Genomic DNA, 26,302 nt, shown 5'->3' on the forward strand with positions numbered 1-26,302 from the left:
ATAAACAAGAGTATAATCAATTAAAACATAAATATAGCAATTATAAATCCTTATTTACAGATGGGTGCAGTGGCGCAATATCTTCAAGATTGCCAGACAGTTCTATTTTTACAGCTGAAGCTAACGCGATATTAACAGCCCTTAAATATATCGAAAGACACCCTAAACATAAACAATATATAATCTTTTCAGATTCAGTTTCTTGCCTTCAGGCTATTAAAAATTTCTTGTAAACATCCACTTTTAATACAAATTATTGAATTGTATAATAATCTTGCTACTGGCCAATACGACGTCGTCTTCTGTTGGTTGCCAAGCCACGTAGGCATTTCCGGTAACGCAATGGCGGATCTTGCTGCCAAGGCAGCACTCAACAAATCTGTGACACCACTTCTTATTCCATACACTGATTATAAAGCTAACATTAGATCTTATATCCGTGATCTCATGCAGTAGGAGTGGGACACCCAGGTAGGCATAAATAAATTACATGAAATAAAACCCTATATTGCTTATTCCTACTTGGGTTGTCAGTCCAGATTTAAAGAGGTAATCATGCGGAGATGTCGTATTGACCATTCTAGATATACTCATTCATACCCATTGAAAGGTGAGGATCCTCCGTTTTGCATCCCTTGTGATGAGAGAACAACGGCCAAGCATATCCTGCTTGACTGTGTTGAATTCTCCATCATAAGGGAAAAATATTTCAATGTAAAAACAATGAAGGACCTTTTTAACACCATAAGTTCTCATTTAATTCTTGGAATTTTAAAAGAAATTGATTTCATCACTGAATTTCGATTATTATATTCTGTAGATAGTTGCATTTTAATTCATGGTAGTTTAGATTAGTAACTTGAATTATTAGTGGCTGTACCCTCAAAGGGGGTTGAAGTACCGTAAAATTATTGTCCTCCTGAGAGGGTACGTAAGTCCCAAAACGTTCCATGTACGTTTAGACTTCCACTGTTTTTTATCGTAGTATATATATGTGTATTTTTAATTTTTGGCTAGATGTGACTAAATTGCTAACAGCTGAGGGGATGATGCAAATCCAACTAGGGTCCATGCAGGTAGCAAAGGTACTGTAAGTCCCCATGGCACCTAGTATGGTGATCTACCTTCAGTTGTTGGCAATCTATAGAGTGATTTTATGTTGTATTGTCCGAATAGTGATATTATTTTTAACTTTCCACACCAGTTTTAATCCCATTTGTGATATTCTAGTTGTTTTACTGCCCCTCGTTGACAGTATTAAATGTTCGTCATTTCAGTATTAAATGTTCTCGTCACGATATGGCTGAAATATTGCTGATGTGACGTTAAATATCAACTCACTCACTCCAGTGTACAACTCTATGTATCACTTGCTTGATGACGGTGTTAGTACCTACATCGAAATGTCAAACCCATTGCATAAAAGAAGTTCACTATCCATAGAACTTGGTTTTCCTTCATCTATAGAACTTCTTCAATTCCTTTCAAAGAAATGAACGGAAACTGTTGCTCTTACGGAACTATGTATGCTAATTTTGTTTGTCGTAGATGAGACTTCAACATGGACGTGGATGTCGTCGATCTTGTATAAGAAGCAACGTTTTTCAGCACCGGCAGACATCGTGGCGCGATTCAGTTTGGCACCGAAACACTACCGTTTCCGGAAATATACAGTTGGACTTGATAAAGGTCCTGAACATAGTAACTTATACCACGAGTGCACTGTTGACACTCTTGAGGCTTATTCGTGCCATGGCAAGGTAAGTCATGCTTAAATCCCCACAGAAGATACACACACATGAAAATATTTACATACACTGATCACATATCTGAACGAAAGTTACTTGGTCATGCTCGGCGTATGGACATAAACTTTGACAGTTTACCGAATTTGATGTTGTACATCTGTGTTTCCCAGAAAATCAAGCGTTAAGTGAAAGCGGAGTTCATGTCACTCCTGTTTCAATAATTGTTTGAAAAGTGTAGAATTGGAATGTAAAAAGTAAACAAAACATCCAAAGAGCACGTTCTGACGATGCAATGCAATCAGAAAACACGCCAATATACAATAAAGTTTGTTAAAATGTATTCATTTGACTCAATTTAATCAGCACTTTCTATTTGTTTAACATTAAGAGGAGACAGTCAGGTTTGCTTGGTGGTGCTGCAACTTCATGTATCAGTTATTGCTTTTGGTGAATTGTTTTATAGGACTACGAGAAACCACCCGACAACGCCACCAGCCTGATCCACACATTCTACGACGTTAAACCAGGGAATTACACAATATGGGTGAGCGAGCGCATGCGTGGCTCAGAAACACATCATGAAACATAATACATTGGTTCATGAATTTGATCATGCATGAAACACATGACTGTTATAATTTTGCATTAAATAGTATTTCCAGTAAGTGATAGTAATTAGTGACACGATGTATCTATTTGCATTACAGACAGTGGAAGGGTGACGTCAAACTGTATAATTATGACGTCATGAAGACATTGGCGTAACATTAACATATCATTAACTATACATAACCCGTTCAAAATGTCTTGGTATAATTGTGGAGCTGGCATAAACAGCACACACTGGCTTGTAAATGGGAGCTGGCACAATTTGTAATTCCAGTCATGTGGTTGTAGTTGTTCTTTACTTGTGTGTTTGTCAGCGTGCACCAATATCCATCATTATCGTAACTTTCTTCCTGTATTTTTTTTAAGATCTCCCCACAAGACCCACATTTTCAGTACGATGATCTGTGTGTGTGCTATGAGATGACCTCGTCCAACGAAACCAAGTGTAAGGCGTGCACTGTCACACAATCTGGGACGATTACTGTTGAAGAAAATGGTAAATCAGCAATCTCGAAAGCAAAATCCTAATAGCTGTCCTTTCATAGCAGCCCACTGTTTGATGAAAGGTTATGAGCACTACTCACTATTATCTGAAAACATGATGATAAATCGTCTTGTTTGATGTCAGCTGGACGGAGGCATGTCATAGTGGAATCTTGCACCAGATTCTTATATCATACACAATATCCTTCCACTGACACCAGTGACTTGTCATAGTGGAATCTTGCACTAGTTATTTGATACCACACACAATACCCTTGGCATATCAAAATACCTTTACTACATCGTTATTGACTTGTCACATCTTCCACCAAAGGTATTGGGTATCATAGAAAATGCCTTTACTTTATCGTTAGTAGCCTGTCATGCGAACATCGTATATCAAAGCGATCAGATACCAAGCACTTCTTTGACTGGCATTCTAGAAGTTGGGTAGATAACGGATGAGGACTAAACTTATTACAAAACTTCTTTAATTAGTATAGGCGACGTGTCGACATGGATTCTAATGTTGTTGTCACCAGATACCAGGCAGTCCCCAATATTCGTTCTGCGCAGTTTACTGTAATGTATGTTCACAAAACCAACTTTAAAGTATAATTTAGCACAGTAACCGCACTATAGTACTGGCAGCATTCGTATAATGCTTAGAGTCGCTGTTCTGATTCAAGTATTGGTTTGTTAAGCAATGTCCTGTATCATTATGTGAGTTTACTTTTTGCACTGAAGAGCATCTTTCACCTCTCAAATGTATATTGAAGTGTATTTAAATCCATATATTGGTATCATATGTACCTAAACATCACATTGAAGTGCCACATGTAAAGACAACCGGTCCCTTAAAGTGATGCACCTGTCTTTCATAATTTCCAACACAGCCCCCCCCCCTCCCCCCCTGTCAGATTCTGGAGTCGGGCCTGTATCCTGTCTCCTCCCCTCGACCTCTCACCTGCCATCCGGTCGAACGGCTTCCCGATCCGGACAGGTTCTAGTTGATATTGGAACAGGTGGAAACTCTCATTGCCAAGGAGGCAGTGGAGGAACTCCTTCTCGAGAATATGACTCCCGATTCACGATTTGAAGGAGTTCAACTGCTCCTTCCTTGTACAGCCGCCGTATTTTCAACTCTTTACGCTTGGATCAGTCACGCAGTCACTGGAGCCCGTGGACTACATGGTATCCCTCGACCCCCAGAATGCGTATCTGCACATGATAATGATAATGATAATAATTCACTTATATAGCGCCTAGTGTCCATCTGACCAGTTGCTCACTGGACGCTCTAATCAGAATCTGATTATCATTACCCCGGATAACCCAAGCTGCCCTCTTAAGCGCTAGAAGGTTATAGTCACAAGACTCTATCTCACCGGGTACCTATTTTCTGCTGGGTGAACAGAGGCAAATTTGAACAAACTCACTTGCCTAAGGTGAGACCACATGTTTCCCACGTGCTTCGTTGTGGGGCAGGACCGAAGTCCTAGAAACTCTCAGGAGTTAAACTGCCAAACATGGAGTAGTATAGGGAATGATAGTTCTGGACCACTTTCAAGAAATGTCTCTACAACACCTTATTTACTGAATAAGACGTTGGTGGGCCCCTTAGCTCTTGCTACTATTACCCCTACTACAAAAAGGTTGGCGGTAATTACTGTGCCTTGGTAGGAGGTAACACTGTGCCGTACGGTACGATCAACAATTCTTCTCTTACAAAACCCCTACCCGGCCCATCCCTCAAGTAGTACAAGTTAGGTTCGTCGGTTTTCATATCCACTTTATCTATGTTGTAAGTTTTGACTGACCATATAGGATCGGTGGCCCGCTTACGGCTATCGCCCTCGTGTTCCCCCGGCTGGTGATAGCGTCTGCCGGTTTCTTACCGGTGAGACGGGTGACTTCATGGTTGATTGCCGACACCACCTTGGGTAACCTCGTGACCCATTCAGTCGATCGTTTTCCAGGGGTGGTCATCTCCCTAGCATACTGATAACCGAACAAGCGCTCAGCCAAAGTCCTATTAAATCTCTCAACTATGGCTTGGCTGCGATGGGCTCCGGCTGTGCCACGCCTGACCTTTGTATCGTGTTTGACTAGCAGTTGTGACACGGCACCCATGAACTCCCGTCCGGGGTCAACTTGCAGCTCTGTTGGCCACGTCAGTGGGCTGCGTTTGTATATGCGTTCAAATCCTCTGGCTACCTGGACCGAATCTTTCGTGGTCAATGGTTCGGCTTCCTTGTAACGACTGGCTACGTCCACTACGGTTAAGGCATACTTGTACCTCTTATCGTGGGGTAGGAACAGTAGGTCTGCCTGGTGAATGCTATTAGGTATGTTAATACCGAACCTCCTTCTAGGCACGTAGCGTGGTGCCGGTAAATAGATCTGCCACAGGGCTTGTTTTTCAAGCCACGCTTTGGCTTCCTCCGGGGGTACTCGCGCTAGTTTAGCTAGCTTATCTACTGCGCTAGCTCCTTTCCAGTACCCACGCGGGCTGTAGTAAATAGCCTCAAATTTTTTCATATCCATACGCGTATGTGTTTATACCATCAATAGCTATCCAACGTTTCGTGTCCATAGGCGACAGGGACGTCTTGTTTATAGTCAGTCCGTATATCTTATGCCCATCACTTCTAAGTGTGTTCATTTTATGTCTAAAGGTACGGGTCTTGAACAGGGCTTCCTTGAATCTGGCGTGTTTGATGTGTTGTTTCACCACATACTTCTTAACCCCCTTAGCCTTCCGGATCTCACTATTGTCGGCTTTCAGTATGGAGTACATCTTAGGTCTCAAACCTATGTACTCGGCTATGGGCGTGCCAGCACACTCGTCCTTCATCTTACCTAGGACCTTTTTATTTACCGTGCTGTGTAGGGCATGGGTCTTAGGGTAGTCGCTGGTGTCGTATAAATCGAGGTGTTTTTTCATGTCCTCGTACACGTCCTCGGTTCGAATCTCCATCAGCAGGGAATCCGTGTCAGTGTACAGTACTTCACACCTGTCGCCGTACTGTTTCTTGAGCTCGTTGTAGTAAAAGTCGTACATCAGGTGTTTGGATAAATCGAGGATGCTCATCCCCACGTAAACAGGCCGGTTGAATTTTATGTGGCTTTTCTTCATGTGTATGGCAACCAGGTTGTCTGTAAATATTTTATTACGGTTGAATGCCGGACTGGCTATCAATTTCCTGAGCTTGTCTTCCTCACTAGATCTAACCAGCTTCACGGTCACGCGTTTCCTCAGGTTCTCCATAGTCTTACCAAACACCGAGTTGTTCATGAGCTTGTAGAGATTTTTTTTCTCAAAATCACTGGTGGCTTTTTTTCGTAAGTCTGTGTTCATTCTGATGTAGGGCTCCATCCATGGGCTCTGGTCGAACATGAGCACCCTGTGTATTTTGGTCAGCCTCATACCCAACGACAGGTACAGCTGTAGGTTGCGATAGTGAACGATGTACTTGGTCTTATTCATTAAGTTAGGAACGAGTTTTTCAACGTCTGTCACACGACCACCTGACAAGTTATGTTGGTACTCAGACATCCAGTCTGTGTTAACCCTCATACGTTCGGGTGCAAGGGGATAGCTGTTGTGCGATGTGTGTAATTCCTTGGGATACTCTAAGTCAACTTCGAGGATATACCCTTTGTTCGAATCTGGTGCAACCTCCATAACATCAACGTGGGGTACCCATTCGAATCCCCCTGTAGGTAGATACTGACTCATGGCCCAGCCGTACAGGTTGTTTGCGTCGAGGTAGAGAATGTGATTGGTTGGTTTGTTAGGATCGTAACCTTTCACGTATTGATTATTTGCTTTCGCGTATCGTTTGGATGCCATGGAAATCCCACCTCGCAAGCCTTTCTCAATGAATAGGTGCATGTCGTAATCTGTTAGCAATTCCAAATTAACTCCGGTCTTTTTAAGCAAGGCGTCCCACGACAGACCTGGGCTGGTGTAATACCATGCGGGGTCGAGTTTATACTGCTTTAAACAAGTCCGCCTGAACGTTTCAAACACGTCGGTTATCAGCAGTACATCTGTCCTCAAGTACAGGTCGTGATAATCACCCAGATTCTTACAACCCAGTTTATTCCATACGTTAGTCGCGTGCGAGTAATCATCTCGTGAGATGGACGCCTCATTCAGCTTGCTATAAAAGCAGTCAATAGGGGGTAGTCTGGTCTCGGTGAACTTGGCCCAACTATCCATGTACTCATAGGGGTACACACCCTTCCTCATAAGCAGGGGTCTAGTCTCGGCGTCTGTGTATCGATCGGTGATAGGGAAGGTATTGTTGGCCTTGACCAGACTGTCGAGTGACGACAGGAGGAACTGAAACGAGTCAATGAACCTAAGTCCGTTTAAACTGAAGGAGATGTATCTCTCCATGTTGTTGGGGATGCACGTTATATTACCATCGATTTTCGCGATGGCCTGCATGATCAAGTGTGAGTCGTACCCTCTCAAGTTGTGAAAGACAACGGGGATGTTTATTGTCTTAGGGTTGATTTTAAGCTTGAGGTTGCACGCGCTGTGAGCGGCGCCTCTATACTTACCAGTTATGTGGCAGTGATCTCTCACCGAATCACCGTTAAGTGGTGAGTCGCACACGTGACAGTTAGTGCTACTAGCGTGAGCTAGCCTGTCGACTCGGGTCATACGCATGGGAGCAATTCTATACAATGCATTCCTAATAATTTTTTCTTCCTCCTGCAAACACTTTAGAAACCTTTCAGCCGCGTCAGGGCCCCTATACACTACCGGAGCTTTCGTTTCCCCGTCACAACGGACGACAATGTATCCAAACGAACAGGCTTTATGCTCTTGTGTCTTGTGGGTGAAGCTACCACTGAGAGCCTCGCCGGCGGCACCACTGGGGGGTGTGGGGGATTCCCCCACAACTAAGGCTTCGAAGTCGGCGTATATGATATAAGGTACAGACATTTGGTTCTTGTGGTTACTGAATTTTAGGATATTTTCACCTTCCTTAGGCATGTCGACTCGTATGGCCGTCTGCCCCACACCTTGACAATCATCCCGGTGGGATTCTAATAAATCAGCTCGACTGAAACCGTGTAGGCATCGTACACAAAAGTGTTTTTCCCCAACGTGTTTCGACTGGTCGTGCAACAACCGGCTGAGATGTTTTATCCACGTGTAGTGATACTTTTCACCTCGCTGGATCATGAATATATTGATAACTTGGCAATCCTTCACCGGGCTGACCCTGTGTACTATTGTTGTGTTACCTTCATGCCCAAAGACATTTATAGCCAGATTATTCTGTTTTTCTACTTTAGTGATCTGGGATATTGGGGTGGGTTCATCTATACCATCCCAATTAAGCCCATCATCTTGGGGATAGCTAGAAAGCCTATCTGAATGAGTGCCAGCTGGAAATAAGGCTGACCTGATAGCTAACCTCAGGCAATCGTTTCCTCTATTCTTAACGTTTACTATGGCATGTTTGTTCCTATAGTAGGGAGGCAAGGCTAGGTATGACCCGCCTCTGAACGGCACGTAGTTAGCTATGTCTAGATAGACATTATCGATTTTATCTACAGCCCACCCGGACCCCAAGTGTGTGTAGCGTTCTAGGTATTCTCGTATCTGCTGAAAACTGGTATCGATTGATGCGTCAATGGTCTCTGCATGTGTGACGACCTCTTGTTTACCTCGGAAGTAAGGCTGAACATACTCAGTGGTCCCTGTGGAGACCTGCTTATCGAGCGACATTTTCACTGTGATCTGAAACTTGATACTTCCTAGGTTATTTAGTTCCTGGTTGATCTTATCAGCTATCAGAGGCTTGATATCTGTAATGTCTATGTTTCTATCAACGCGCATGCGCCAACCTCTCAAATAGTTGCCTACGGCGTGCTCAGTGCGCACGAACTGTAGGTCAATAGCTCTATTCTGTCGTAATAATTCTACAAGCTGTGGTTTTCTCATACGAGAATACCCGCCTAAACCCAAATCGTGTGCCTCGGTTTTCAGTTGCTTTACAGTGGGAGGTTTTGCTACGGGGGCATGTGATAACAATGCGGTTAACCCGGCTCTCCCCAGGTTTGAATAACCCGTGTGTCCAAGCTGTTTTGCTTGAGCTTTTAATTGTTTTACCGTAGGAGGGGCTTCTAAACCTAGTAATCTCAACAATGCTGACTTCTGCATTCGAGAATACCCGATGACACCTCTCTGTTTTGCGACCTTCTTCAGCTCGCGTACAGTAGACATAGTGTTTACACCTAAGAGAACTAATGTCTAATTGGTTCACAGTAACCTTATTAAAAAATATATTTCAATACTTCTAAGAGACCAATTCTCGGAAGTCTTCTATCATGTGATAACAATCCGACTAACCAGTTTGAATAACCCGTGTATCCAAGCTGTTTCGCTTGTTTTACCGTAGGAGGGGCTTCTAAACCTAGTAATCTCAACAATGCTGACTTCCGCATTCGAGAAAACCTCTCTGTTTTGCGACCCGCTTTAGCTCGCGCACAGTATACATAGTGTTTACACCTAAGAGAACCAATGTCTAATTGGTTCACGCATTGGAGTCTATCTTGAGCAGTCGCCTACGTTCTTTTATGTAGCCTTTTTTATTCTCGTAGATGAGTTGATGTCTGACTACGTTCGCTCCGTGAGCTTTACATAGACAGTAGTGCCCTTTAACCCCGATACCACACACAGAACACGTGTAGTTAGGACTTCCCATATGGAAACAACAGAACCCCTGATTCCTGCATTTCCTACCACAGGCCTCGGTCTTCCCCATAAGTATGTATTCGCATCGGTATGGAGCGGGTCTCATGTTTACTTATATAGGTATTTTAGTTTAATTGCTTCGCAACCAACGCAGTAGCTGCTATACCCAAAACTATGAAGCCCAGTTCACGATTCATTTGTCCCTTGGATGGTGTGTAGTACTGAGCGAGTGTGGGTTTATTGAGCGGTTCCAATTGTTTACCAGTTAGTAGGTAGTATTCTTTCATTGCTTCATCGACATCGTTGAATGTTTGAACGGCATGGTTTTCACGCGTGAGTTGTTCGTTAATAAAGTCGATCCTCTGGAGACGTTTTTTAGCGTACTCGGCCTGTGCCCTTTGTAATTTCTCAGTAGCGAGATCGTGCCGCTTCCTTTCTTCCTGTATTTCAGCCGCGTGATCATCTCGTAGTTTCGAGAAGAGGAAATTACTCCCGGAAAATGCCAGGGCATTCACTAACGCCCCACCGACCATCATAGCTATCGTGGCCATCCCTATATTTATTTCATTATATTATCAGGTATTATTCCTTGTTTTACTAGGATGTCTTTTGTGGCCATCGCCATACCAAGGTTCATTATGAGCATACCCATATCCTGCAGGTTGAAATCTAGCTTGATAGTTGGTTGTTTAAGCACCATTTTAGTCAACCGAGCGTACCCTACGGCTAGACTGGCGACCACTGTGGCGTGGTATGCGTCGTTGACGAACGTTTTCCCCTCAGACATTATGTATATGATATAAAATATTAAAATTATAACATGATATGCGGGTCAATAGTGGGGGTGGGGGGCTCACTGTTGGGTGGTGGCTCACTGTGGGAGGGTACCCCCACGTATAACCATGTTATAACCACGGCAGCAGTTACGCCTACAGCCAACAACAGTCGGGTTGGGTTGGTCACTTTATGTTGGTTACACCACCGTTTTTTATCTTAGGATTCTTCTGCCTGGTTACTGTTGAAGGGGTCTCCACCGTCACTGTTGGGGGTGGGGTCTCCTCCACTGGGGTTTCCTGTGCAGCATCCATCTATACTATTATTATTATTCTTTCTCTCAAATTGACAATGTTTTGCCGTGATAATCGCCGCCGTCACTGGAGCCAACAACATGCCATATTTGTGGTACAGCCCGCAGCTGATAGAGCTCACGGCGTGTTCGATAAAAGGGTCTTTATCTAGGTCCTCCCACAGGTAAAGTCGGCGCTCTGGTGGAATGGGAAGGAAATGTGACACAATACCGGTGTATATCTGGGTCATAGCCAATCCTATTGTCTTTGTCATTTCTGCTCCGAGCCGGGACTCGTATCTAGCGTACAGCTTATCGATTTCTTCGACTGACATTTTGTGAATTTTATCCGGAGTGTAGTCTCCAAAGTAATGTTTGGCTTTGCCGCCAACAGCCAACGCCACCAGTTTCTCTCGCTTGGGGGAATCCCCAGTGGGGCCTGCCGGCGGCGTGGTGGAGACCCCCAACTGTTCGAGCAATTCCTCACACTCCATCTTATAATATAACAAGTAAGATTTAGTTTTAACTATATAATACCCGATGCAGACAAAACACAGAGAAATGAAGGTTAAGTTGCACACGACAAACACTTCGAATATCATAGCTATATGCTTAGCTTTGCTTAGCTTTAGCTTAGCTTTGCTTAGCTTTGCTTAGCATACTATATATGCTACTGGTTGGTCGGTCTTGAGCACGAGCTTAGCGTGTTTAGTTTCAGCGAGCTGTTTCTTCACCCGTTCCCGTTCTAATTTGCTCATCACATCGTTCTCTCTCAAACACTCCTCGAACGAATCCCTGTCCTTGCAGTGAAATAAGGCCACCCATCGTGTCTGCTCCCTGAGGTCTTTCAACACCGAGTTGAACTTCTGTGTTAGCACCCAGACGCTGTGATTTGCATGCCGGCCGGAGAAGGCCAGGTACGATAGCATGTCTCTCTTTTTTGTTATCTCGCGATTAGCGCTGCAGTCGTCCAGTATGAACAGCGTCGGTTCCCCTTTAAATTTCTCGTGAAGAGCTTTCAACCAGTCCTGCAGACGTGTTCCAGGGTCGATTTTGTGTACGTCCGGGTCCGTCATCACCCAAGGTCGCGCGTACGTTTTATTCATGCTCAGAGTAGGGCACATGATAACGATGTTATCGAACACATCCTTGTAGTAACCCTCTAACATATCCAACACGAAAACGGTCTTCCCACAGCCAGTCTGCCCGCATATGATAGCGCAGTGTGGGTCAGTGGGTAGTTGGGGTAGTTTATTGTTGGGGGGTGTGGGGGGGTACCCCCCATCAGTAGATGGCTTGCACGAATCTCCCATTGTCTATATTAAGTTGCGCGTCCATAATAACGTACAGATATAATTTCAACTTACCAGCGGTTTGAGCCTTCTTAGTAATCTGGATGGTTATCCCTTCGCTGCCGTTATCTATACGGCGCCCGCTACCGTGCAGTTTATCATCATCCGTGGATCGCATGTCCAACCATAGGGCATACTTGGTGGTCAGGTATTCACCGATCTGCACGGAGCTTAGGTCCAGGTCCTTTGTTATGTAATCCCCCACTGGTAGCTTTTTTATCTCATCCCACTGCTGGTGTGGTCTCATACCATGACTGAACAGCTGGTTGGGCACGCCCTCGATGGTCACTTGCACCTTTTCAATCTCGGGGTTGAAAAACTTCTCGCTGTCCCTCTGGAATGGCTCGTAATCTTCCACGGGGACGACCAGGATACCTTTCATCGATCGCGCCGGCACGTTCAGGTTGATATTCCACACAGTGTCGCTCGTATCTCGCACGACTGATCTATGCCTCAGTACGCGATCGTATAGGATAGCCATCTTCCCAGAGTACTGACTTCGAACCTGCCTGGCCAGCTCCGGGCTAGTGACCATGTCGAACTCCAGAGAGATGTTGTCTATGGCATAACTGGCCTCATCACCGTTCGGCGTACGCACTACTTTGCTATAGTCGTTAAACGTGAGCTCGTATTCGAGCCTATCACCCAGCGCGGCCTGGTAAAACGGCGCGTGTCCCGTGAGCAACTCGAAGTCGAGCGGCACGCAGAATCGATTCCCGTATGCTAGAGCGATGGCCTTTTCACCGGCCGATAGCTTGTCTTGCTGGTCTGTCGTGAAGACGTATCCTATGCGCGCCCGGGTTGATTTGCTGATGCCCTGGTACACATCATTGACTCGTTCTCCATCGCTTTTCCAGAGATCCTTGTAACAGTGAAACACGTCGCTGTCGTCGATGCTCAGCACCTCGTTACCGCTGATCTTGACGGTCGTTTTCTTGATGATAGCTCGCCCCACGTTCCGCACTAGCTCGCGTTTATCGTTGTCGGAGGTCAACGTGATATTGAACGCCAGTCGAACAGTGCCTGGTACAATGAGGTCATTCTCACCAAGGTTTGGAAATCTAACCAGCAGAGTTTGATTCTGGTCTATCTTGCTGGGATTGTTGGTGATGGTCACCGACTGTCGCACGGCTCTGGCACCTAATGGCTCTCTCAATTTTCTGAAAGGATCTAATTTTCTACCGTACATTGTTATATAAATGAAATATATTTTTAATACTAATGGATGAAGACATACCTATGGATGAGATGCCGGGCGCTAGTGCCCAGGCATCCGATGTGCAGGAGACCTCATTTACTAGTTCACCATTGAACCAAGAACTCTTGGAAACAACGGTAAATGATTATTTCGAAAGTTTAAGAAGAGATAAAAACTACGTTGAACCACAGGGTCGATACCATAAGGATTTTTTTATTGATACAAAGGGTGTTCTACGCCTTAAGTCTGACCCAGGGGTTGACCTCTTTAACAAGAGCAATAAAAAACCACTGGCCTTGTCAACTCTAGCCAGCCGCCATGGTGTCGAATTTATCCGTAAAAATCTAAACATGAATGATTACGGTGGTGCAATACCTAAGGCCGTTAAAGAAGATCTGCAAGCTACCAGATCCCACCTCACCACTAGAGATGAAATGACACCAGAGCGTGCTACAGAAGCCTCGGACAGCATAGAAAAACTGTTGAGCACCTACTGGGACAAACCATTACTGGGGTTTGACTTTCCGGTAAGGGAACTGTACGGCTTAGACGAAGCCGTGAAACGCGTGCGTGGAGAGCTCGTGAACAACATGGGGAAACTGAACGAAATCGACGAGCACATCGCTAAGGAAAAAACCAAACTCAACGAAACTGAAAACGATGATATGAAGCGTCGTATCAATGAACGACTACGCGATTTAGAAGACGAGAGACGTACACGATTGGAAGCAGCTTCCTCGAATCGTGAACAGCTTCGATCCCAGATCAGTCGCATTCGGGAAACAATCGATAGAATACTGAATGAGGATACAACTTTAGCCAACAGGATTCGGATATTGTTCCGGGAGCAAGGGATCACCATCGCCAGCATTCTGACTGCATTGGGTTTCATCATATCAACCCTGGTGGTGTCACTAACGGGGGGAACCCCTGTGGGGCCTGCCGGCGGCGGAACTCCAAGTGGCGGTGGTGGTGTTAAAGACTGGATAAAAAAACTCGGGGAAGGACTAGCTAAACTGGCTGGTAAAGCCGCCGAAGCCCTTCCCGGCATCCTGGGTAGCATCGTCTCGTGGTTGTTGAGCGCTCTGTCTAAAACTGCCATGTGGCTCAGTCAAAACCTGTGGGCAGCCATCGTCGCCGTGGCGGGTCTGGTGTACGTAGCGGCTAAAAAATCTTTAACCAAATAAGTCCCAAAGCTACCCCACCAACCACAAGGGCCGTTTTACTATCAATATGCTGCTGATAGGGGGGTACCCCCACATGAATATGGGGGGCCACCTCCTGTGGTTGAATTTTAGACTCCGGGGGTGGCGCCACTATACCCGTTTCACGTGGTGGGATGTGTGGGATATAGGTGGTGTTAATATCGGGGTTGATACCCAACTTTTGATCCTTCGTGGCTATGACTATTTTGTTGTTATAACCCACCACTTTTTTTATTCTCAGTTGCATATCACTCGGAGCCATGTACAACCCCACGCCGAACACGTAATTGACTTTCGATCTGGCGTATTCTAACACGTTTTGGTAGCGTTCGATGGCCCGCGGGAGATCAACTGGAGAATTGATAGCATCCTCAACGTTGGAAACGAACTGTTTCTGAGCGTCGTAAGCAGTTCCCTTACCGAGGATGTTGGAACGCGTCATAGACTGCGCACCCAATAGCGCCCACACGTACGTTCGAATCGAGTCGTTCAACCTGACTACCCCGGCACGAGTGAATCCTTTCGACTTGTCCAACATAAACATTTTCCACCCGTCTGCGGTTGACTGCTCCACTTTCTGGACTGTGAAAGCAACACCACCTTTAAAGTTCATACGATCATCCCTCCATTCATTACTCGACAAAGCAAAGTCCTGGCGTAGTATATCTCGTTTCAGTAAATCATCACTGACTTCTTTCACTGATCGCGCGCCATCATAAGGTATACCAAACCCGTGGTTCGGCCCCGGCAAACGCCAATCCGTCTTCGGGTTTATTTCGAATTCATTGCAAATACGTTCGTAGGCCCGTCTATCGTACGGGTTGTTTGTTGCATCCCACGCTTTGTCCTGTGGGAGGGGGGCGCTGATCTCTTTAAGGATACGTCTGACCTGGTAGTACACGTGGAACTTGAACACAGACTGACTCAGCGGTCCACGCCGAGTGTTGGTCAATGTCACACCACACCCCGTTGTAGCGCACCACACGGCAAAGTTGAATTGATTCTGCCAGAACTGCATAGGGTTGTTGAACCAAGCGTGGACTGCCTTGATGTTAGTCACCGAAAGCTTATACTTATCGAACACATCTAAAAGCTGGGCATTGAAATATAACTCAGGAGCAACCACGATCTTCATGGGGGAGAAATCTACGTCCAGTTTAGGGTAAAATAACATTTTAAAACTCTTATATAATGAGTATATATACTCTAACATGTACATAACACTTCCAGGAATAACGAGCGGTGAGGCCGTTCAGCTGACGCACGCGATCGATAACACGTCAGGCCAACTCGAAGTCGCACTCTGCGATATCACCTACCTACCGCAATGGACTAACATCAATATCAGCAACAATAAGCTGTTCGTCAGTGGAACTCGCAGCCAGATAACTGACGGCTACTACAGCGTGTGCTCTCTAAACGACGAGGTCTTCAAACCCCTGGGAGCCGAACTCAAGATGAACGACTCAAACGGCACAGTGGTGTTAATCAACAACGGAAGAAACCCCTTGAGGCTCGGCCGACCATTAGCAAGGATGCTCGGTATGTCTCCTGACGAGATAAAACCAACAACAACCGTCACAGGTACGAAGTTACCCGACCTAGTACCGTACCGAGAGCTGTACATCCATCTCGATCAGGTGAGCACAACGTACAACATTCAAGGAGGTCACCCTTCCACTATACTGAGAGCAGTGCCGGTGAAAACTGAGAAATACAACGACGGTAGAACCGAGTCGTTTTCACCACGGCAGTATAAGAGATTAACCCAGGGCAACATACCTGAGCTGACAATATCGGTGTTAGATATAAATCATAATCCTGTAAATATAGGATACCTCAGCTTAACGCTTCATGTAAAATGACCAGCGCACAAGGGCCCGGAGTGAAAAAATGCGTCAATATCGGGATCTCCGACCTTGGAGACACGCGCGGTTTCGACGCTCCCGGAGTAGATGGTAAATCGTACGCCTTGCAACTGAAAAACAACATTTACAAACGCGTTGAAATCCCCTCCGGTGGAACCCTAAGTGATATGATAGATACCACAAGAGCAACAGTCAACACTAAGTACGCCCTTGTCAACACCGGTAATAATAATTGGATAATATACCCATCGTTCGGGGGTAAACTGTTCGACTTAGACGATGTTGAGAGCACTACCGTCGCCCGAAACAAACCATATATGCTCGTCTTCACCGAAGATGACAAGTGGGTGTTGTTACCCGATAACGACGACTGGTTTCTCAATATTAGGCTCGTCTCTCCCTACGTGTTCACGGATAACAAAGACAACCACCTAAACAAAGTCGTGAACAATGGAACCATACTCGTGGCTTACGTCCCAACTCAGAGACGTAGCATAGTCGTCAGCCCACTCGACACTATGGCAGCTCACATGCTATCGAGTAAACCGAACATACAAAACGTGAAATTGCAGTTGGTGTCTGAATTCGAAGGCGTGGTCAGTATAGTAGAGAGTCTACCGGCAAACTCAACACTGATCATCAAAGTCTACCTAGGGGAACCATCGGGGAATGATGTCGAGATCGTGAAGGGGATCAAACTCGGGTGGGTGAAACGACACCAGTATCAAGTTTGTAACGTTTACGTGCGGGTGGGTACCGACTCCAACACCAGTCTGCAGGGGGTCAACGTGATCGTGGAAAACAAGATATCACTAACCAATATCTTCCTACCTGCCAACATACACTTCATGGGTATGAAGTTCACCCCTGAATTATTATCAAAAAACCAGTTGGAAATTATATCATAATAGTATAATAATGACCAATCATCGCCCCAACACTACGCTTAACGACCTGGGAGATACGGAGGGATTCGATCAGCCTGGTGAGGAAGATGAATTATATATCCTACAATTCAAAGACAACGTGTACAGACGGGTGTTGTTATTAGATTTTAAAGAGCCTAAATGGCTGATCAACTTAACACTCTCCTCACCTTATATCACATTAACCGAATTGGGGCGTATCTCTAAGATTAGGAACAACGGTATCTGGCCCGGGGATTTCATTCCGGAGAGGGGATTAATACGAACTACTAAAAATGGGTTAACGTCTTTCTTTGAAAATAAATTAACATTTAGTAATCCTGAAATAATATTCCCCCCTTTCACACTCATCATAGAAGTCTTCTTTGAGTATTCAGACAACGGAGACCCCCCAATAATACACCAAATTTTACCCGGGGTGTTAATACACTGGTTTAGCGTACACAAAGGCAAATATTGTCGTATTGTTATACAACAGGATACCACGGGTACTAGAAACCACTTAATAAGCCTCCTTGGGGTTTATTTTACACCAGAAAATTCTATTAGCCTCTCACCTATTACCCTGGGTTCCGCTTGAGGCAGTTATGTGATGTGAAACGTCAACTAGAACAAGACCGTGACACGCGGAAAGCTCTATGTAAAAAGTACAATAGAGCTTTCAATATCGTGGACGGGGCTGACACTACCCTTATGGCAACCAGCATTGGACTAGGTGCGGCAGGCGTTGGGTTGTTAGCTACCATCGTGGCTGCACCTATAGTGCTAGGTATTGAAATAACGGCAGGGGTGGCAGGGTTGGCAGGGTTGGCGCTTAAGTTAGTATCACGCAGGCTTAATCGTAAGGCATTGAAACACGACGAGATCAGGGTTCTGGCCGAAGCAAAGCTGAACACAGTGAGTGAGCGTATTTCCACGGCACTCTCTGATAGTAAGATCTCAGAAGAGGACTTTCGTTCAATCCTCTCTGAACTCAAAAAATATAACGGAATGAAACAAGATATTCGATCCAAGTCTCGTAAGTCTGCTATCAACGAGGACGAGAAAAAAAAGTACATAGAACAGGGAATACAAAAAGCCCAGCAAGCCTTTATTATGAACACCAAAGAGATCGTAGGCGGTTCACGTTAAACTGTTTCATCGATATAAACATGACATAGGGGAACACGAGGGCGATAGCCGTAAGCGGGCCACCGATCCTATATGGTCAGTCAAAACTTACAACATAGATAAAGTGGATATGAAAGCCGACGAACCTAACTTATACTACTTGAGGGATGGGCCGGGTAGGGGGTTTGTAAGAGAAGAATTATTGATCGTACCGTACGGCACAGTGTTACCTCCTACCAAGGCACAGTAATTACCGCCAACCTTTTTGTAGTAGGGGTAATAGTAGCAAGAGCTAAGGGGCCCACCAACGCCTTATTTAGTAAATAAGGCTTTGTAGAGACTTTTTGTGAAAGTGGTCCAGAACTATCATTCCCTATACTACTCACGGCCACCCATCCAAGGACTGTCCGAGCTCGACGGTGCTTAACTTCAACTGATGGTGACCTGAGCACTACGCACAGGACCACTCGCCACCACATCCCGATCTACACACCCGATCGCAGGTACTTCCGTTTCATCCTGGGAGTTCGCCACTTTCAGTGGAAGGTCCTTCTGTTCGGGATTTTCTCCGCCCCCTAGCTGTTCACGCGAGTAACTCAACTCATTGTCCACTACAGGGGTCTACAGGGGTAGCCTTGTCAACCTTGATAAACGTAAAATTATGATTTTTAGAAGAGAATCTAAACTGTCAAAATCAGAAAAATGGACATACAAATGGACTACGCTTGAAACTGTTACATCCTACAAGTGTCTTGGCGTATCACTTAATAGAACTATAATTTGCCCCATTCTCCCGACAACATTTCAGTTGAGGCAAAGAAAGCTTTAGAGTCTATTACAAAATGTATTTGTAGCTTTAAAGACTTGTGACATGATTTCTACTTTAAAATATGTGACTGTAAGATACTACCTCTATTGTCATATCGGTCAGAATTATCAGGCTTTCACGAACATGATTGCCGGGAAAGGGTATTACTCTGTGCATGGAAACGATTCCTTGCTTTGCGAATGTCTACATCAAATACAATTGTACTTGGAGAAACTGGTAGGTACCCTAGCCAGGTGTAGATTCTTTTTAACGTTGTATTGCTTACTTGTTAAAGCTCCTCTCCATTCCTTATTCACTCTATGAATCTAAAGCGTACAAAAGGTTATGGAATCTAGATTCAAACCCAAGTGTTGAACAAAATAGGTTTAATTGGGGTTCGCATATAAAAACAGTTCTCTTTTGATTTGGACGTGGATATGGCAGGGAGTTGGAAATAAACACCGTTTCGTAAATTTACTTGTAAGAAGAAGTGAAGATTGTTTTATACAGGAGTGGCTTGAAAACTCCTCCCAAACAGGCCCTGTATATTTACTTATTCCCTGTTTGAGAAAATCTCATGTGTGAACCATGTGTACGCTGTATTACTCTTAAGAAACTAAGAATCGTAATGTCATAGCTTCGATCCTTTTATTTTGACTTAAGTGTGCAAATACTGTAAATGGAATGCCCCGACTGGAAGATGAATACCATATTCTTCTAATTTATGATTATTATAATTAACTTTTTATTGTGTTCATTAAAATTCTGGCTTCTGATTCTGATTGGTTAACTGGGAACATTTCTTGGAATTTCATTTCCCAGTGAATCTAAAAAGCTAAGCCGAAACGGAATGTCGGGGAATACCTTTACACAGCGAGGGAATTCCCTTGCACTCAGGTACCCTAATGAACTTTGGATAAACATTGAAGTGATACATTGTGGTTAACATAAACAAACAACTCAAAATTATCCGTGAACGTTAATAACGTTGTAACGCCTCGACAAGAGCATGCGCACGATGGAACATCAGTTCATGGCATCGCAATCCCAGTCACATCACAGCCTCTTTCCACTTGCGCAATTACGGCTGTCCACTAACAATCTCAGTTCCACTAACTTCATGCCACCGGGCTTGATATCCAATTCTCACTCTTCGAACTGAGTCTTGCAGTTCGCTGGTATTAATTCAAATGTTTGAACTTGAAACTTTCCTGTTACCGGAACGCGTCACGTTGTGTTGTTCCGTTCTGATTCGCCACCCGACGTTACCTTGGTTGATTGACAGCCGTTTGGGGGTGTTCTATGCTGATTGGCTAATAGTGTGATAGGCGTGTCATTTTATGTAAATGAGTCACCTGAGTCGTGTCACACCATTACCGAATTCTTACACCGAAATTGTTAATCGGAGGTAACAAAGATATCTGTTTCGATGAATTTGATTATATTTAAAAAATATTGTTGAAAATCTATAATATTTGTTGTTGAATTTAATTATAAGAATTGACTGTGTATTTCTTTCGTTGCATTGAGGTATGAAACTAAAAACCAATGTGCAAACTTTTGTAAGAATCTGTTACGCGGATTCATACAGTTTTCACATCGGTTTTTAGTTTCATACCACAATGCAACGAAAGAAATACACAGTCAATCCTTAAATAGAAACATTAGAAGCAAATATATAATATTTTACGAAACAACCGTCAAAACATAAATTTATCCAACTATTGTCAACTTCAAATCGGATATTTATAGAAAATATCGCTTTGTTTATCTATCGTGCTATTTTGAAGAGAAACCATCTCTGCTGTTGAACTTCAGTTCTGAATAAAGATTGATTGATTGAGATAGATCTATGCTGAACCTATCGATCACTGCACTGTCTGGTCTAGACTCGAATATTTACAGACGGTGGCCATATAACTGGAATGGAGTGTGGCGTAAAACTAAACTCACTTACTCAATGACTGGCACATCATAGAGATATCCATCCATATCCGGTGCTGCAGACTTGAACATGCATATGTCTAACACTTGTATCACTGACTTAAACAAATAGAGGCGATCCTGATTAATGACATCTGAACATCTAAAGATAATGGTTAACATACCCAACATGTATTATTCTGTCTTACAGAAGGATCAACACCATCCCCTGATGTCCTGAGTACAGGTAAGGAAGTGACTCTAATGAATTAAGCCCCAAATGGGACAAGCTTACATATTACTAATCTGGGGTTAGATTGCCTGAAATAGAAATGACTTTTAATCAACTCAACTGTCTGGGCCATATACACAGCCGCATAGATACATGTGGAACTGTATCCAAGATCCTTTTCATATATGGACCTTCACTAAATATACTTTGTTATCCTCTAATACGGAGAGAAATCACATCAGAAATAGTTTGAAGGTCATATGATTACATCAGAAGTAGGGAGAGACTCAGGCATGTTTCCATCATTCCCTTAGTATTGGTTGACAGTCTGTGTTTTGTAGTAAGCAGTACACTTCTTGTACACGTACCGTACGGCAGTAAGAGTGAATTGTGATCTATCACTTTCACTTAAAGTGAAGTTAGGATTGCAGGACAATAGATTTAGTGTCAAATTGCTATCAGACATATTGTGAACAAAAACACTGAAGTCAAATGGTCCAATATTGGCAAGTACACACCACAGATCATCCCGCGCTTGTATATGCAGATGTATATTCACACAACGTGATAATGTGGGACAATGGACCTGAAAAGAAGCTACTACAGTGTTCGCACAGATACTTTTCAGATTTTAGCAGCTTGTAAACAGAGACAATTTGGATAAAATATTCCACAGAATGCCTAAGGATTGGATTCTCTTCTGCACGGCTACCCAACCTGGGTGAACTGATAATGAAGAGTGAATTTGCTTAAATTCTTGGAGACCTGGGTCGTTATGGATCCGTTCAGTCCAAGATCTCGATTGAAAGCCGAACACTGCAGATTTTACTTTCTTTTTCCATAAGGTATAACATTGGAAATCACCGTTGTCGAGAAAAGGCCTGATATTTTCCGTTAAGCCATACTTTTTACACAATCTGTAGATATCTGGTACAAAACCTTGGTGATTTTGCGAACAACCTGGTGAAATCTGAGCAGGCGAGTTAGGAGTATCTTGTATGGGAGATATGAAGTATTCATTTTCAATTGTCTGCCGAAGAACAGTAGCTTTCTGGAGTCTATTACGCCTTCAAGTGGCATAACACCGAGCAGACCCAAGCATACGTCATTGCAAGTTAGTTTCGGCAATACTTGAATACACTTGATTATATATCTGTAAGTCCTCTCCAGCATCGTAATTTCGACTTTTGTCAGAGCTGACCAAAGCTCACATCCGTATAGAGCCTTGGGCAGGGTTATTGCTTCAATGAGTGCGAGACAGGTTTGAGGACTGACAAACTTGGGACTAAATCCAGACTTGACGATAGTATGTGCACTGACTCTCATTGTCGTACAGGCATTCAGCGTTCTCTCTATTGACGACATATTAGCAGCGAGGGTTATTCCTACGTGTTTTATAGTGACAGTACGTGGTACAGTACTACCATAAAGAGATCAGGACCCCCACTGCTTTTGCGCTTGGTACATGGGAACTTCATGATCTCTGATTTGCTAGCCGAGAAGGTAACCCTCCAGCGTTTGCTATAGTTCTCAGCTAACAACAATGTCTTAAGACCGCTGTATGATGGGCTTACCGAGGCTATGTCATCTGCCTGTGTTGGGCAACATATGTTGAGATCGAGAATGAATGATCCTGTATTAGCACGAGTCAGTTCTGATAGGAGTTCATTAATGAATAAAAGGTAGAGTCTGACAGACAAGATCCCGCTCTGGCGAACGCCTTACAGTAGTCTGAACCATCTTGATTGATAGTTTCCTGTTTTCACAGAACTCCTCATACCAGTATATAACCTGTCAAATATACGGCACATCTGGCCTTGGACGCCATTATCAAATAGCTTGACCCTTAAACCATCATGCCAAACAGTGCCAAATGCCTTGCAAGAGTCAAGGAAGGCAACATTGACGTCTGATTGCAGTTCGTGATAGTAACGAATGGTTTCCTGGAGATTAAAAGATGCTTGCAGGGACGACAATCCAGCCTGGTACGCCATTTGCTGTCTGTTTGGGAAGACACCAGTTTGCCTTAGTGCAGGTAGGAGAGGAAGTAGACACATTTCAAAGAGTTGTTCAATAACAGGAGTCAAAGAGATCTCTCTGTATGAGTTAGGATCTTTACGGTTCTTGTTACCTCCTTTGAAAACTGGCACGATTATGCTATACAGATGGTATTATGCCTGACCTCATTACAATGTTGAAGAGATGACATATATGGCTGATAAGCATTTTGCCACCATATTTCAAATGTTCATATACTAGATTGTCGTCTCCGCAAGCCTTTTTGTTCTTCAGCTTCGCGCACAGTGTGGCTATCATGGACTCAGTGATAAGATGTGTGGCTTCGTCGGCATCAGACAAGCATTTGGAACGGATTTTATTCACTTTATCCGCAATATCAGATTTGAATGAAGCATTGAAGTGATCTTTTTCCGTGTCATGGAAGACAGTTTGAAAGTGAGATGCCCATGCTTCCATCACTGATTCCAGTTCACTTACTACAGTGCCGTCAGACATCATAGGGTATACTGTAGCGAATCTAGTATTGTTTCCTGATCTTTTGATGGACTTCCAAAAGAACTTGCGATCAATTTCAAAGTCAAAGGAGTGGTCCAACTCATCTAATTTAGATTTAGTATGCTCAGCTGTAGCAACCCTGAGTCCACGCCTGAAAGTATCTTTCATATGCTTGTAATGACGGAAGGAACTGTGCTCCATCCCTCTCGGTTGACCGTCTGAGATCCAAGCACGTCTCGCCAACTTCATATCACTATGATGTGTTTTCAAAGATTGAGACCAGTAAGGTTTGAGAGCATTATCATATTTCTTTGTTTGTAATGTTTCTGCTGCAGCTCTCACCAATGTTCCCACTATGCTAGAGTAGTATCCTGCAACTTTAGAGCATGTGTAGGGTTCTTCAAGAACATGCAATGGCCATAGCATGTGTGATACAGCAAATGTGTAGTCACTAAGTACATTGTGTTGTTTTGCACGTTCCCATGATATACGGGCCTTTTGTGAGTTCAGCGTTGGAATAAAGCAAACGTCGCATATTGATAGGGAACATAAAACAGGATGATGGTCAGAGATGTTAAAAATGACATCATCTAGAATCTGAGACGTGATTATATTGCATATGCTGGATTTGTCTATTAGAATGTGATCTATCATGGTTTCCTCCACAGTAAGAACAAAAAGTCCAATCAGGTCCTGCACAAATGATCTGAGCATTAACTGATATGAGGTTAAATTTGGAAACCAAACGTGTGCTCCTTGCATCAAAGGTGGTATTACATCTGGGGCCTTGTATCTTAGTGTTCATATCGAACACTAATATAACAGTACCTAGTGTTGAGTACGCTTCAAGCACTTCATCAACTTTATCAACACTCCATAGAAAGCTCTGAATGTCCTTGGATGCTGCAGACAGGTAAACACAAAAGAAATAAAGTGGCCTTGAGTTTGGTACATGCATCTCGACACCAGTGATGAAGTCAAACTCCATGTCAATTGGTTGTGTGAAGGGTAACATCCTTTTAGACACCAGGATAGCTACACCTGCTTTAGCAAGAAAGCTATTCGGATCATGTACGTAACTCTCTCCATAACATGTAACAGATGCCTCGTACTGGCGAGACAGTTCTTTTAGCAGGTTTAGATTATGCTTCTGCAATTGGTGTTCCGTTAAGCCACATAGATCAATGTCATATTCATTCAGACATTTTAATAGGTAAGGGATACTTGTCGACAAACCTCGACAATTCCACGTCATAATGTTGAACGGAGACATTTTGGTTTAATTACTTCGCTTACTTCTGCCAACGTCCAGGGATCCATCGTTTGATAACGATTCCACTTGGCCAAAAACGTGAATCACCCACAAGAAGTCTTTCAGACAATGGTACGTTAAGTTGTGCCCAAGCAACACGTCCATGGGGATTGTAGTTATATTGTATTGAGGTGGCATGAATACCCCTTTCTGACAAAAAAATCTCTCATTTCATCTTCATTCGTATCTTTACTGATAATACCAACATAGAATCTAGCTAGCCTTGGATAGTGCTTGTGCACTGTCTGTCTTTCGCGATATCTTGTGTTATTTACAAAAGTTTGTTTTGACCTAGATTCAGTAAGGTCTTTTACGGTCCTTTTAATTCTGGTGTTATCTGTGTCGAAACTAACAGATATGCCATGTCGCCTGTGCTTGTTCTTGGTGATGAAAGAATCATATGTATGAGCTGATTCCTTGTTATTCACCTTTCTCTCGTTGGTTGTTGATTTAGATTCCTCGCTTTGATTGAATTCATGGTGTCTGTTACCTGCCGGCTCTACTGTAATCTTAGCGAGTAGTTCGTCATAAAAGAATGACAGGTCCGAACTATGATCATTCAACTCATTGTGTTTTACTGCATTGTCATTGTCTGACGGTAAATTGGCGTCAATTTCATCAAGCGTGGAGGCCTCATTGTTTTGACTTTTTGCATGAAGAGGGGTCATATCTACAGTCTGGGTCAAAGTTCAGGGGTCAATGCATTCTCGGCTTCAGCTTGTGTTATTATGCAATCATGCGCACGATGGAACATCAGTTCATGGCATCGCAATCCCAGTCACAACACACCCTCTTTCCACTTGTGCAAATACGGCTGTCATCGGACTGCATATCCAATTCTCACTCTTCAAACTGAGTCTTTCAGTTCGCTGGTATTAGTTCAAATGTTTGAACTTGAAACTTTGCTGTTACCGGAACGCGTCACATTGTGTTGTTCATTCTGATTCGCCACCCGACGTTAGCTTATTTGATTGCCAACTGTTTGGGGGGTGCTCTATGCTGACTGGCTAATGGTTTGATAGGCGTGTCATTTTAAGTAAATGAGTCACCTGAGACATGTCACACCATTACCGAATTCTTACACCGAAATTGTTAATCGGGGGTAACAAAGATATCTGTTTCGATGAATTTGATTATGTTTAAAAAATATTGTTGAAAATCTATAATATTTGTTGTTGAATTCAATTATAAGAATTGACTGTGTATTTCTTTCGTTGCATTGAG

The 26,302-nt window shown here is 43.7% G+C and overlaps 2 protein-coding genes across 2 annotated transcripts in view; one reads left to right on the forward strand and one right to left on the reverse strand.

Moving 5' to 3' along the window:
* Positions 1–26,302, reverse strand: part of LOC137296089 (protein rolling stone-like) — a 355,451-nt gene that overhangs the window by 72,630 nt on the left and 256,519 nt on the right. The window lies entirely within an intron of this gene.
* LOC137296474 (uncharacterized) overlaps positions 1–26,302 on the forward strand; it is a 78,931-nt gene that overhangs the window by 43,793 nt on the left and 8,836 nt on the right. The window contains exons 8-10 of the mRNA XM_067828263.1: positions 1,549–1,760; positions 2,212–2,292; positions 2,724–2,853. Coding sequence (XP_067684364.1) covers positions 1,549–1,760; positions 2,212–2,292; positions 2,724–2,853 — 423 coding nt within the window. The remainder of the gene's footprint in view (positions 1–1,548; positions 1,761–2,211; positions 2,293–2,723; positions 2,854–26,302) is intronic.

The sequence above is a fragment of the Haliotis asinina genome, chromosome 9 (genome assembly GCF_037392515.1).
Source record: "Haliotis asinina isolate JCU_RB_2024 chromosome 9, JCU_Hal_asi_v2, whole genome shotgun sequence".
Lineage (NCBI taxonomy): Eukaryota > Metazoa > Mollusca > Gastropoda > Lepetellida > Haliotidae > Haliotis > Haliotis asinina.